Below are 13,745 nucleotides of genomic sequence, written 5' to 3'. Positions count from 1 at the left end.
CCCCAGTAAAATCCGATGTACTGAAAAACTCAGCTTTTAGAATTTAAGACTGAGTACTTATCGCCAGAGTGCTAGAGGTACAGATATGAGATAGACCATATGAAGGTTGTAGTCTGTTTCACATCTATACCTCTGGGTATTTCCATGAAAGCTACCTGCAACTCCATGTAATATATTCTCATTATATAATTTGACATGTTCAGTTGGATTTTTAAAATCTTGTACTGGGCTGCTGTTTGCTATAAATTTATAGGTCAATAGACAAGGAAAACTCCTTTTGTTCTAAGACACTGTGCCTTCGATTCACCTGTGAGCAGTGATCCTTACTTATTCACCCATGCCTTCGCATTGTCCTTAAACACATGTAACTCAAGTTAATGATAAAGTGTGCTCTAAAGTATTATTTTTATAAGTTTGAACTATTCTCTATAAGCAAGTATTACAGAGATAAGAGATAAAGTCCTTATCTTACTCATGCTTATATTCTCTACAGTGCCACACAAAGTGTTTTGAATTGTTTGAATTAAACATTAATATATATTTAAACCTAACTACATGAAATGTTTTTTCCTGACCTAAGTGTACTCACCCTTAAGGTTAGAAATTGGGTCAGCATCTTTTATGGGTAGTTTGGTATAATAGATATTAGTTGGCTGCTTAACCTTGGTGAATAAATGCACTCTATTCTATAATTTAAATATAATATATGGTTTAATAGTAATGTAAAGCAACTTCCAGTAACTTCATAGATTTAAAAAAAATAGCTGATCTTTAAGGCATTGCCCAAAATAATTATAAACCACCAATAAGTAAATATACTCCTACTGCCGTTCACCTTAAAACATCCTGTATAGAATTATCCAAGTGAGAAACTGATTGAAAGCATTTACATTTGTTAAAATTCTAGGAAATCTGTTAAAATATAAATAATAGTAGAATTATTGGTGGGTTTATATTTTCTTTCTTGTGTTAAACTGTATTTAAAAGTTTTCTACAATAATCATGTCCTAGTTTGGTAATTTTTATCAACTTTATTAATTTTGCAATTTTGTTAGTACTTTTCAAACAATTTATATTTGTACCTTAAGGCAGCCAGGGAAAGATTTATGCACAAAGATATTTATCACAGTGTTATTTAGAACAACTAACTTTTAAATATGGAAGTATCCATTGATAGAAGAGTGGTTAAGTATAGAACATTTATTCATTCTTATATTATGCAGCCCGTTAAAATTTTGTTGTAAAACATTTTTTAAATACTGTGAGAGAAGAGCTTAACTTAAAATACATGGAATGATAAAATACAAAATTCTTTATATTGTATGTGGTTTCATTTCTATAGAAAGGAAAAAGAAAAAAATATTTCCTCTTGTTATTACATCATGGGTGGTTTTTCCTTTCTCTTTTCCTTCTTTCTTCTTTTTCAAAATTGTCTTTCCCTTTTTTATGTTTTGCTAGTTTTTGTCTTAACAGTTTTTCTCAAATGTACAAATTTTAATGTGTATGTATTTCCTATACAATGGAAAAATAAAAGATATCCAAGAAATGAAAGATAAGTGAACTCTAGAATGGTTCAAATTAATTTCCACATTATGTTATCTCATTTTTAATTTATGATCTTTACATTTATTCTTTATGCTGAAACTGTATTTGAATACAACTAATGAAAAGATAATTAGATTGTATCAATGATTTATATAGTATGATTTTGATGTTTTTAAAACAGTTTGAATTTGAAGGTTTACTAGTTGTCTATATTGTTCCAAGGTTTTCTGAGGCCTGTTCATCTTATTTCTTTAAATCTTGCATTTCTTTCCTCTTCAGGTGGGATGCCTTCTCCTGATCTATCTTATAGTTCACTGACTTGTTTCTCTGTTACCTCAATGTGTAATTGAGCCCATCTAGTGAATTTTTTAAATTTCATGTACTGTGCTTTACAGTTTTAAAATTTCATTGCAATTCTTGCCCTGGCCAGTTGGCGCAGCTGGTTGGAGATTGTCCTGCACACCAGAAGGTGGGGAGTTTGAGTCTAAATCAGGACACATACCTAGGATGCGCATTCAATCCCTGGTCAGGGTGTGTACAGAAGGCAGCCAGTCAATGTTTCTCTCTCACATATATGTTTCTCTCCCTCTAAAATCAATAAACATAGTTATTTTTTTTAAACAAAAATATTTCAATTTTTTTTCAGTAATTATTCTTACTGTGAACTTATATCATTTTATTCATGTCAAGTGTATATACTGCTGCTTCATGGATAAACGTTATAGTAGCTTCTTTAAATCTTTGTTGATTCCAACATCTGGGTCATCTCAGGGTCAGCATCTGTTGATTGCATTGTACCGTGAGACTTGGCCAGATTTTCCTAGTTTTTAATATATCAAGTGATTTTAGATTGAATCCTGAACATTTTGAATATTTTGTTTTGAAACTAGATTCTGTTATATCTAGAGAAGTGTTTTCTTTCCCATTTCCTTTCCAACCCTCTTCTTTCTCCTCTTCTCTTCTCTTCAACTCAATTAGGTTCAGACTACACAACCAACCTTGCCTTCTGTGGCTGGTGGTTTCACTGTCGGTTCAGTTTGCAATGTCCTTTTTAGGCTCTTAGAGTCTGTCCTCAGTGTGATCCTCAGGGTTTAGTCTGGAAGTGTTCACACATAGGGCAATTCTCAAAGCATTTGTTGTGCTTCTTTGGGTGTGTTTCTAGCATCTACAGCTTAGCAGTGAAGCTAAGATTTGTATCAGTTCATGTACAGAATTAGAGAATTCCCTGTCCAGTGACTTCTTCTGCATGACAAACCCACACTCTGCCTTGTTCCCTCAGAGCTTTTACCTTTCATGCTGTTGTATGGTTTCACATGAATGGGACCACTTTTGTGGCAAAGTCATGAAACAAAGAGAAAAAATAAATAAATAAATAAACAAACAAACAAACAGACAGGAATTTCCCACTCAGTACTCACACACGAGGGCTCCTTTTCTGAGTTTTTTATCCAGAACGGTAGCTTTATCCCTTAGGGTTTTACATGTCCATTAGCTGCTACCACCCACCTACTGTTGCTGTGTAGTTCTACAGTGGGGCCTGGCCTTTTTGCAAGGTTGGAAGTGAAAAAAGGAAAAGAAAGAATTCTCAGTCCCAGAAAAATAGGATTGAAGTTTTTGTTTTCTGTGCCTGCTGTTTAGTTGTCAGATTTCAGCCTGAACCGAGATCAAAGTTAGGAGATGAAGGAGACAGAACCCAGTAAACTCACCACCACCTATCTTGGGTAATATACCTGCTCATATTACCTTTTCAGGGTTCTCAAGAACTTGCCTTTTGTATTCAGCCCAATCTTTCTTTAGTTGTAGTCAGTGGGAGAGATGGGCTTGGAGTGGTGCTCCATGTTGAATGGGACTAGAAATCCTACTAGGAATCCATAATGCCCTATTGTGTGTGTGTGTATGTGTGTATGTATTTATGATTTATATGTCAGTCTTATTTAGAAACCAAATTAATTTTTGATTTTTATAGACAGCAGTTTATAAAAATAAGTAAAATTATTAACATTGGAGTTAAGAAAGTTCTTTATTATATATGGAAATAACATGTTAGGAATATATTTATTACTTTTCTGCCATGAAAATAATTTCAAATTATCAGGATTTTACATCTCAAATCTTCTTTATACTATCTAGAATGACGTAAGGAGTTTTCAAGGCCCTTTTAATCAGGTTATCCCATGATCCAGATCCTAACTGATTTCTTGGCTTTCATCTTGCCCTCCTTCAATTAAAAATTCACATAGTAGCTAGAATCATCTTTTGCGAACACGAAGTTGACAATCTTTTTCCTCATTTTGAAACTGTATGATGGCTGCACATTGTACTTATAAAATGTACATTTCTTCTTATAAAGCCCAAATCCTGTGACCACTCTTTGTCCCACAGACCTCATCCGCACTGTTCCACTCCTAGCCTCCTAGCTACCCTGACCTTTTTGTTTTCTTTTCTAAGCCCAGTTTTTGCTTCAAGGCCTTTGTGTGTTGTGTCCTTTGCCATAGATGTTTAAATGGCTACGGTTTTTTCTTGTTACTAGTTTCTTGTTACTAGAATCACAAATCAGATATTACTTCTCCCTACAAGGAACACCTTCCCACAGTCACTGAATGTTATTTTGCTGTATTTTCTTTGCAGTTGTTACAATTCTCTAAACTTATCTGTTATGAATTTATTATCTTGTGTTTTCTTTCCCTGACCCCTCTGATCTCCAACTTCATTCTGTTTTCTTCATTACAGTGCTTTTAGGTCTTAGAACGGTGCATGACACATAATAGACTCTCAATAAATAATGTAAACAATGGTAAACTGTCATACTTAAGGTGGTATGGTAATATTATCGTCGATATAGGTATTGTATCATCATTTTCATTATTTTGAATATTTCTTGCCAGTCCCTTCTTGCCTGTAAAGTCTCCTTTGAGAAATCCGCTGATAGTCTAATTGGGACCCCTTTGTACATAATTCTTCTTTTCTCTCTTGCTGCTTTTAAGATTCTCCCTTTACCTTTAATTTTTGACATTTTGATGATAATGTGTCTTGGTGTGGTCCTCCCTGGGTCCAGCCTATCCAGAACTCTCTGTGCTTCCTGGACCTGTGAGTTCACCTCCTTTCCCAAGTTAGGGAAGTTCTGCTTCATTATTTTTTCACATAATTTTTCAGTTTCTAGCTCTTCTTCTTCACCCTCTGGCAATCCTATAATTTGAATGTTCATTCGCTTATAGCTGTCCTAGAGGTTTCTGAGCCTCTCCTCATATTTCTCACTTTTTGTTTCCTCTTTCTGCACTGGTTGACTGTTTGTTCCCTCCCTGTGTTCCAATTTGTTGATTTGATCCATTGCTTTCCCTTCTTCACCACTTGTCTTGTATGTATTTTTGTTCATTTCAGCAGGACTAGTCTTCATTCCTCCCTGTCTTGATTCAACCCCGCCGTTAGGTCTGTAAGCTGCCTTATGACTATAGCTCTGAACTGAGCCTCAGAAAGATTCTCTAGTTGTTCATCGGTCAAGGCTTTCATTTGTTTTTTCGTTAGCTGTGTGATTGGTATTTCAATCATTAATTCTGCCATTCTGACCGTTTTGTTTATCTTTCCCTCTTGGGCGGGGCACTGTCACACTTTATCACAACCTGGTGACCTTTCTCACCACACTGTGGCGCTTTGCATGGGGGCGGGGGTCCAAGATGAATTCCTGCTGTTACTCTCCACTGAGGAACATGGAGCCTCCTCCCAATGGGGTCTGCCTTCCCTGGCGTTGGAATCGAGAGCCGAGGGATCTTATCTGCAGCCAGGCCAGCTCCCAGGCGCTTCTCTCCTCCCCCAAATACGGGTGTCTGCTTACCGGGTCCCGCTGTTTGCTGCTGCAGCTGCTGCCTCCAGCACAGTTGGATCTTTCTCAGTCACGGGTTCACACTTCCTACCCGTCAGGACGAGCACCGCTTGTTTATGACTTCATACATTGGACTTCCATGTAGCTTTATTTTCTGGAACTTTTTATAATTTTTGGTTTTGCAGTAATTATAATCCTTCTTAGTTGTGGAGGGAGACAGAGCGTGTTGGTCTATGCCTTTGTCTTGGCCGGAAGTCTATAATTCATGAATACTTCTTGATAATCTAAAAGATATATCAGAAATGTTTTTAAATTACTAATAGACTGAAGCTGCCAGTTTCAGTGGGGGAAAAATGGGACAAATTAATAAAACAACAATATATTTAAAAACTACATTAAAAAATAAATTAGCAATGAGCTTGTTCTCTTTAAATAGAATTGATAGCTTCTTTCTTTTTTTCTTTTACTTGTTTCAGTATTTTAGATACATCGATTAAAGTTTTCATGAAAATAACAGCTAGCATTTATTGAGGACTTACATTGTGCTATATTCTACAGTAAACATTTTATTTGCACTTATTTAATTCTCATAACAACACATTCTGGTAAAAATTATCGTTTCCACTTTACAGTTGAGGAAACTGAGATATTGAACAATTTATAACAGAGCATGCCCTTTTCTCTCTTCCATGTATGAGGCTCACGTAATGCATATGTTGATGTGCTTGCTGTTGTCCCACAGGTCTCATAGACTCTGTTCTCTTTTCTTTTTTCTTTGCTCTTCAGACTTGATAATTTCAGTTGTCCAACCTTCAAGTTTGCTGTTTCTGTTTTCTGCCTGCTCACACATGTTGTTGAACTTCTCTGTATACTTTTTATTTCAGTTATTGTATTTTTTTAGTTCCAGAAATTGTTTCCTTTTATTTCTCTTTATTGACATTATTTTGTTAATTCTTTGTTTGCCTGATTCTTTCCTTTTTTATGTATGTTTTCTTTTTGCTCTTCGAGCATCATTAAGAGAGTTGTTTTAGAATCTTTGTTTAGTAAGCCTAAAATTTAGATTCTTCAGGGATAGTTTTGGTTCTTTTATTTTTGTTCATTTTATAAGCAGTGCTTTCTGTTCTTTGTATATTTTGAATTTTTTTTGTTGTTGTCGACAACTGGATATTTGAATATTGTAACTCTGGATATCAGATTCTCCCATTCCCTAGGGTTTGCTATTTTTTATATTCTTAAAACTGTTTCAATTCGCGTGCCTACTGACTTTCTCAAACTATTTTAGCAAATACTTAGATCTTGATATATATAGTCATTGTATTTTTTATTTCTTAGTTTTGTTCTGCTAAGATTTTGACAAGAGATTTCCTTGAATGCCAGGACCTTGTGGGGGGGGAGGGGGGAGCAACAGTAAAAACAACACAAAAAAATAAATGTTTCTTTGTGTTTACAGTCTGGCTTTGTGCTATGGAGTCTTTGGTCTGTTAGCCAGCTCTCTTCCTAGTGCTCAGCTTAACTGGGAAGCTTAAGGTGTTCTCAGTTTTTTTTTGATTATGCAGCTTGTCCTGGGCATATGCATGGCTTTCCCCTGTATACCTGGGAGCTTTCAAATGTCCTGCTTTTTCAAAGAAACTCTCACCAGCTTTTGCTCCCAGGCTTTAGGTGGTCTATGTTGTGTTTCAGTTGTAATCTTTGCCCCAGTCTTAAGCATCTGCTAGTGTTTAGTTTGTGTGGCTTGCAGTAAGTTGAAAAGCAGTGCCCACCCGTTTTTTTCTTTGTTTTCTTTTGTTTTATTTTTATTTTTTTAGTTAGATGAAAAAGAGAGGAGCATCATGTGTCAGTCCTTTCGGTTAGTTTAGAACAGATTTGCACAATTATTTATTTGCAAACAAAACCTGTTCTGCTGCCTCTGGAACCTCCAGATACTAGGATCCCATACTGGGAACTGGTTTTCCTCTTCAGAACTGCTGCTGTACCAGGGAGGGGATAGGGCAAGGGCTAGTAAAAATGCCACAGAGCTCTCAGAATCTGCCTTTCTTGATATAGTGTTCATTTGGTTTTTGTAAATCTTTGACTGTTTTCCAGAGCTGTTCCCGAGTCGTTTACAATGCCTGCTTTCCATGTTTCTGAGGGAAGATAATTTGGAGTTGTATATTCCACCACTGTTAATGTAACTGCTTTCTTTCTAAAAGAATTTTATTCATGATTTAATAGGAATAATATAACTTTTATCTTCTTAAATTAAAATTGTCCACTTTCTTTTTTAAAATAGTTCCTGTTTACTTCTGTTTTACATGAGTTTTCATTATCTACAAAATAATTTCAAGATATTACAGAGAGCTAAATAAGACCATTAAATCATTAGAATATAGATAAATGGACAGTAATGGAGAAAATGAAAAATTATTAAATACACAAGTTTTTTGTATTTACTTGAGCGCTGGTTCTTAGACTTAATTAGTGGTCCTGGATTTTAGCATAAATAATTAGCCTAGAGAGACCTTTGTTTGCCTGATTCCTGAAATGAGGTGGTATCTTTAGTGTGGCTACTGTCTTCCTAGATGCCAGGTCTTATGGTTTGCCTGTATCATGTGTCAACATATGAAGAGAGTTTTTAAAAAATCATGACTTAAAAGGGGATTTTAAATGTAACTAAAACTTTTCAGTAGTAATGCTAATTAATTTAAAAGACATAAAAGGTTTTATAGGTATTTACACTAACACTTATTGCATCTTATCCTATGACAACTAAAATGTGGTTACCCATAGCTTTATTTTCAGAAGTGTGAACCAGATCTCTTTTCCCCTCTGCCTATTAAATGTTCATCACACATACTTGATGACATTTCTGTTATAATTCAGAGATAAACCCTTTTTAAAATTATGTAATAGTTATCAGAATTGATACCTACTGTGATGTGATGCTCTAAACTTGATGTTTGTACATTGAAGATACAATGGAGTACGTGTGTTTATTCATGTTCTTTTTAACCTAACCGAGCTTAAAATCTCTGGTTCTCCCTTCATAAAGCAGATGTTTGTGCATAAAAAGCACTATAGAATCTCTTGTAAACCTTTGTTTAGTGTGATCTCAACAGTGCACATATAGTTACTATAAATGCCCTTTGCTAAACACGACTTCAATAAAAGCTAAAAAGGAGCCTGGAATTCGATTTTCATGTTTACAAATTTAAATCACCATTATACACATTATTGGCTTAATAAGTTAGATACATATATATTAGAAATTACTAGTGAAAAATGCTGTGCCATTTGTATGCTCATATGAAACAATATAACTATAAGCCCTTTTTCCAAATCAGCCAATTTATTCTATTTGTGAATGTTATGAACTCATTTTACAAACTTATCAACTAAAGAAAAATAAATGTGTTATATAAATTTCAGATTGTAATGGTCACGAGTAATTGAGAACTGTCTCCATAAATATATAATGTTGAACAGTGTTATATTACATATATAGTAATGCAATACATATATAATATATAATTTACACATTTTAAAAAATTTACTGTTAATAAATCCAGATTATTTTATTGATTAGTTTATGTTAAGTATTGAAATACTTTTACAATCACAATTCTTTTTTAAAAATTTAGTCTATTGTTAAATTACTTTTTAAGCAAGTGAAGGAAGTCTGTTATCTTAAATTTCAGTATTTGAGGTTTTTGATCAATAAAGGCCTTTGTTTAATATTACTTTAATAATGCATTTATATGTGTGTCTTTGAGAAAGAGAGTGTTATTTCTAAAAACAACCTATGCATCCTGGTTACAGTTAAGGCTACCTGATAACTTAGTTCACGAATCAAGAACAACTTAAAACATTATATTAAACTCTCTTGCACCCTCTGTTGTTATTTTTAGGGAACACTACACATATCTTCCCATGATTATTGGTGTTAAGCTTATTAAAATCCTTGCTAAAATTAATACTGTATTATACTTAACTAAAAATTAGTTTGATTGTAAAGTAATATTTGTTTTTAATTCTTGTTGTTTCTTGTATTACTGATATGTTTTTATTGTAAAGCAGCTTAAAAATGAAAGATGAGCCTTTCTATTTGCCTTTGATTTTTCCTACTTACCAGGGTTAGACCCCTCCAAATGTTTCCAACAAATGAAAGTCTCTACAGGATGTAGCACACTCTATATACAATTTTCCAGAATTATAAATTCTATCTCTTTTTTGTAAACCTTTCAATTGTCAGACGCTTCCTTCCAAAATAAGAGTCAGGAATCGTCTATACTAAAATTAAGGATTTATAATTGTAAGGAACAGATGTTTTCATAAACATTTGCTATAATTAATTTCAACTAGAGGATTGAAGGAACAAAGCAGTTTTTCCCGCTTCAAAACTCTTATTGCTTTTTCCTCCTCTAGCAAACTCTGAAATCTTTTTTCTGGTATTGTTTAGAGAAACAATTGTACTCCTTATTTGGTATGTTTCTGAGAAAGAAAAACTGCTTTTTTACCTTATTACCATGTTTGCAGGTTACATTTAATATGATATATTCATTTCAAATCAGGTATAAAATAAAGAACACTTTTGTTATGTATAATGATAACAAAACGTAGTAGTTTAAAAAAACCCAAAAGTCTTAATTACTTGAAGGATTTTATATTTGATCTGATAAATATCAGCAGAAGGCAAGTAATGTTCTGTTGGTAAGATTTTATATATTTAAATAATCACAATCTTTAGTTTAAAGAGAAAGAAGGCTCATATTTTTCAATATATAATATAGTATTTATTCTATGCTGATTAGGGAGTGTTTCACAGGATATGTCTGCAAGTTGTTAAATAACATGTGTTGCAGAAGATTTTCATTTAGCAAGAAAGAGACTAATTTTTCTTAAATTTTTAAATGTATTGTAATACCATTAATTTTTTAAAGGAAATGAACTATGTTGAGTAATTTTATGGTTCCAATGTCTTCAATGAATTTATAACTTATACTGAGCTTGATTGATCATAAACATTAAACTGTTCTTTGGATTATTTTCTCCTATGATAATTGTCAACATTTTCAAGTTCTACACTCCGTTTTAGGATTTTTATTTAATAAAAAGAAAACCTGGAAGTGCATTTTGAAAAAATAATAAAGCTGAAAGTTCAGTAAGTGGGCTCAGTTCAGTCATCTTCCCTCCTAAAACTTAGGTGCAGCTGCAAAGATTTTGAAGAGACCCAACATTCTTGGCTAATCTGTCAACTGTAAAAAGGGCAAAGAAAAATAGGTAGCTGTCATTAAAATTACATTTCAGCTTTCAATAACCATTTAATGAGTAGCATAATTATATAAGTGTGGTACCTTAAGTACTATACTCAATAATTAAAAATAATCTCATCTTTAAAGTGAAAGCTCTGTAATTACTATTTGACTTAACCAGGACCACTGTGATGATCTCCACTGGCACCTTAGGTTGTTCAAAGTGGATTAAAAGTATAAATTAAAATTAGGTATATCATTAAATTATTAAGCTTTAAATATCATAAAAATGAATATAACCTGATGTTTGAAAGTTACATTAAAGGAATTAGGAATATAAAATGTGATCAGATTCTAGTCATTTAATGTGTTTCTAAAAATAAATATGTTTTATAATAGTTACTGTGGTTTCATAGAGACTATATTTTGCAGTATATATTTTAAATTTTAAACTGTTAAAATTAAATTTCCATCAATAAGAATATGTATTTTATATCGTGGCATTGCTAAGCATTTTTTAACAACTTTAGCAAATTTATTTTTATTCTATAATTTTTAACTGATAGGTATGAATTTATTCTAAATTGAATTTTATGAATATGCTTATTGCTTGAGTTAACATGTTTTTTCCCTAAATGTTTGATATTATCATGTGAAGCAGAAATACTTTTTGATGTTTTTTTTTTTTTCTTCATTTTTTAAACTGCTGAACTTTTGCCCACAGTTAAAACCTAAAATTTTGGAAGAATATTAAGATACATTTAAAGCTCCTTGGAATGTATTATTGTTCACCACCTCCCAATTCTGTCCTCTGCTTTCCTTCTGTGCTTCACAAAATTTTAGATAGGGTGAACAAGGTTCTGGAAAACATTCCAAATCTACTCTCTGCCTGCTCTCTTAGTGGTCAGGGTGGGTCACTTGGTCACTTAACAAAAAGTTGCCCTTTGTTCATAAACATTAGCGTATAATTAAATGGTTTATAAATGTTGGCTTGTCTGTGATTCATAAGAAGAAAAAGTCTGTGCCATACTTCACTTGTTCCTATTAGCAATTACTTTGGTAGTATTTCTATCCAAGTTAGAAGTGGTTGTGTTGGTTTATATTTTAGCATCAAAATAAATTTTTAGCCTAATGGGCTCTGATTATAAAAGACATTTGGGGGAGGGATAAGCAGATATATGTTCTTTACCAAATATAGTACATAGAGCTGCCACATCGTAGCTTTTCAACTGAAATACTTAGTTTTATAATCTTCATTATTTCAGTGTTTTAATTTTTTTTTTCCAGGAGACTCAAATAAAAATGGAAGAAGAACAAGTTCTACTTTAGATTCTGATGGGACTTTTAATTCCTATAGGTAGGTGATGAATACATAGATACATAATATTACAAGATAATATTACAGGACTCTTAACTTTAGAGTAGTAAGGAACTGCTACCTGTACTTTAAAAATATGACAAATGTAAGAATATTATGATAAGTGATTGTTCTGCACATTTATTAAGTAATGGAAAATACAACGTTCTAAATTCTTGAATAAATAGACTTACTGTAAATATCTCTTGTTAATCTATATTAGGATAATTGGAATGAATATACATGTAGTATTAAGCTTCGTTATAATCCATTTTTATTTTTGTCTTTTCAATATATCTGTTATAGTGCTTTTGTTTAAGTTTTCTGTGAAACAGAGAGTACTGTTTATGAGCAACGAAGAGAGTATAAAATGTAATCCGTGGTTATATTAACTGCTGTTTATTAATGTCTCATTTGGCTCTTCACACAGGGCAGTTACAGTCTCAATTAGTGAGTCTTTAAAAAGGATACACTAGTTAAGAAAATGTGTATCTTATCTAGTCTTTGGTTAATATTCTCTTTTTAATTTGCATTTGCTTGAGTGTTTATGGGATTTGTACCTTCATAACAAAGAATCCTAGAAAGAAGAAAGGGTAAAGTATTTCCAGTAATATTTGAAAATTTATATACTGAACCAAAATGATGTAAGAACTAGGTTTACTTTTAGAGAAAGAAGTACAGATTCAAACATAGTACATTTTGGCATTATAGATAGCAAACCAGATTGTTGAAGAAATATTTTAATTGGAGTACATTGTCCTTATGGTTAAATAGTTCTGATACTTGTGTAATGACATTATAAAATATATGCAAGAACCATTGTACACTTGGAAACTCATTTGACTATTAAGCTGGCACTCCTTTTATATAATAAATATGGATTTTACATTAGACTTTTTATATTTTTATTTGAATCCATACTCTGTATCTCTAATTGGAACTGTATTATTTGTTTTCTCATATCCCAGGCAAGCTTTTAACATCTAGAATGAGGCCTTGTATACAGGAAGCACTTAATAAGAGTATAGTAAATGTGAAAGTTTTTATAATTTGTTTATGAATTCCAGAAATGAGGTGGTAATTGAAACAGTTGACATCTTTAATTTATATCATGTGGGGACTGTATAAAATAATCAGTCATTCAAGTGTCATGGATGCTGCAAAAGGCTTCTGTTCCCATGGTCATCTAGAAGGTATTATTATCAGAGTAGGAAAGATCATATGTTGTCATATTTTCACTGTACCCGCTCTTCCTTATATATGTTAGAATTCTTCGAGTCCTTCATTTTAGTGTGAAGTGTGACATAAACTTGGAATTTGACATATTAAATAACAGGTAAAATCTTCTATCTGAACATGTTATAGCTGGTCACTCAAAAAAAGTGACTATAAAAGATAGTTAAATAAATATTTATGGTTTGACATGTAACTCAGGAATGCTAATATGATAATTTATGTGAAATCTATGGTAGTAATATTATTAGATATAAATACAATAAAAATAACCAAGACAAAGGAAAATAAAGATATATTTCAAAGGAAGGAAAATCTATGTGTACATAAATTCTGTTGGTGATTTATATTTTACAATTACATTTATAGTTTAGCTAATTATAGTAAATAATGGACATAATATAAAGTTAAGAGAAATGTGTTAATGTGAATGCACAGTATTATCTTGTAGTTTATTTTCTTGAATAGTTTGCAGATAAAGGACCTTAGTTTTATTGAATGATAATTATATTTTGAAAATGAACTCCTAATGCAACTTTGCACAATAAATACTAATGTTGTTAAC

General features: G+C 32.4%; 1 protein-coding gene across 4 annotated transcripts in view; it reads left to right on the top strand.

Moving 5' to 3' along the window:
• The window catches only part of TBC1D5 (TBC1 domain family member 5), a 463,871-nt gene that overhangs the window by 217,244 nt on the left and 232,882 nt on the right, over positions 1–13,745 (top strand). For all 4 annotated transcript variants that reach the window (XM_090284379.1, XM_090284381.1, XM_090284378.1 and 1 more), the window contains one exon: positions 11,878–11,947. In XM_090284379.1, the coding sequence (XP_090140505.1) occupies positions 11,878–11,947 (70 nt within the window). The remainder of the gene's footprint in view (positions 1–11,877; positions 11,948–13,745) is intronic.

Source organism: Furipterus horrens, unplaced genomic scaffold (assembly GCF_987537825.1).
Source record: "Furipterus horrens unplaced genomic scaffold, mFurHor1.1.pri manual_scaffold_7, whole genome shotgun sequence".
Lineage (NCBI taxonomy): Eukaryota > Metazoa > Chordata > Mammalia > Chiroptera > Furipteridae > Furipterus > Furipterus horrens.
This window is presented reverse-complemented; position numbering and strand designations above follow the sequence as displayed.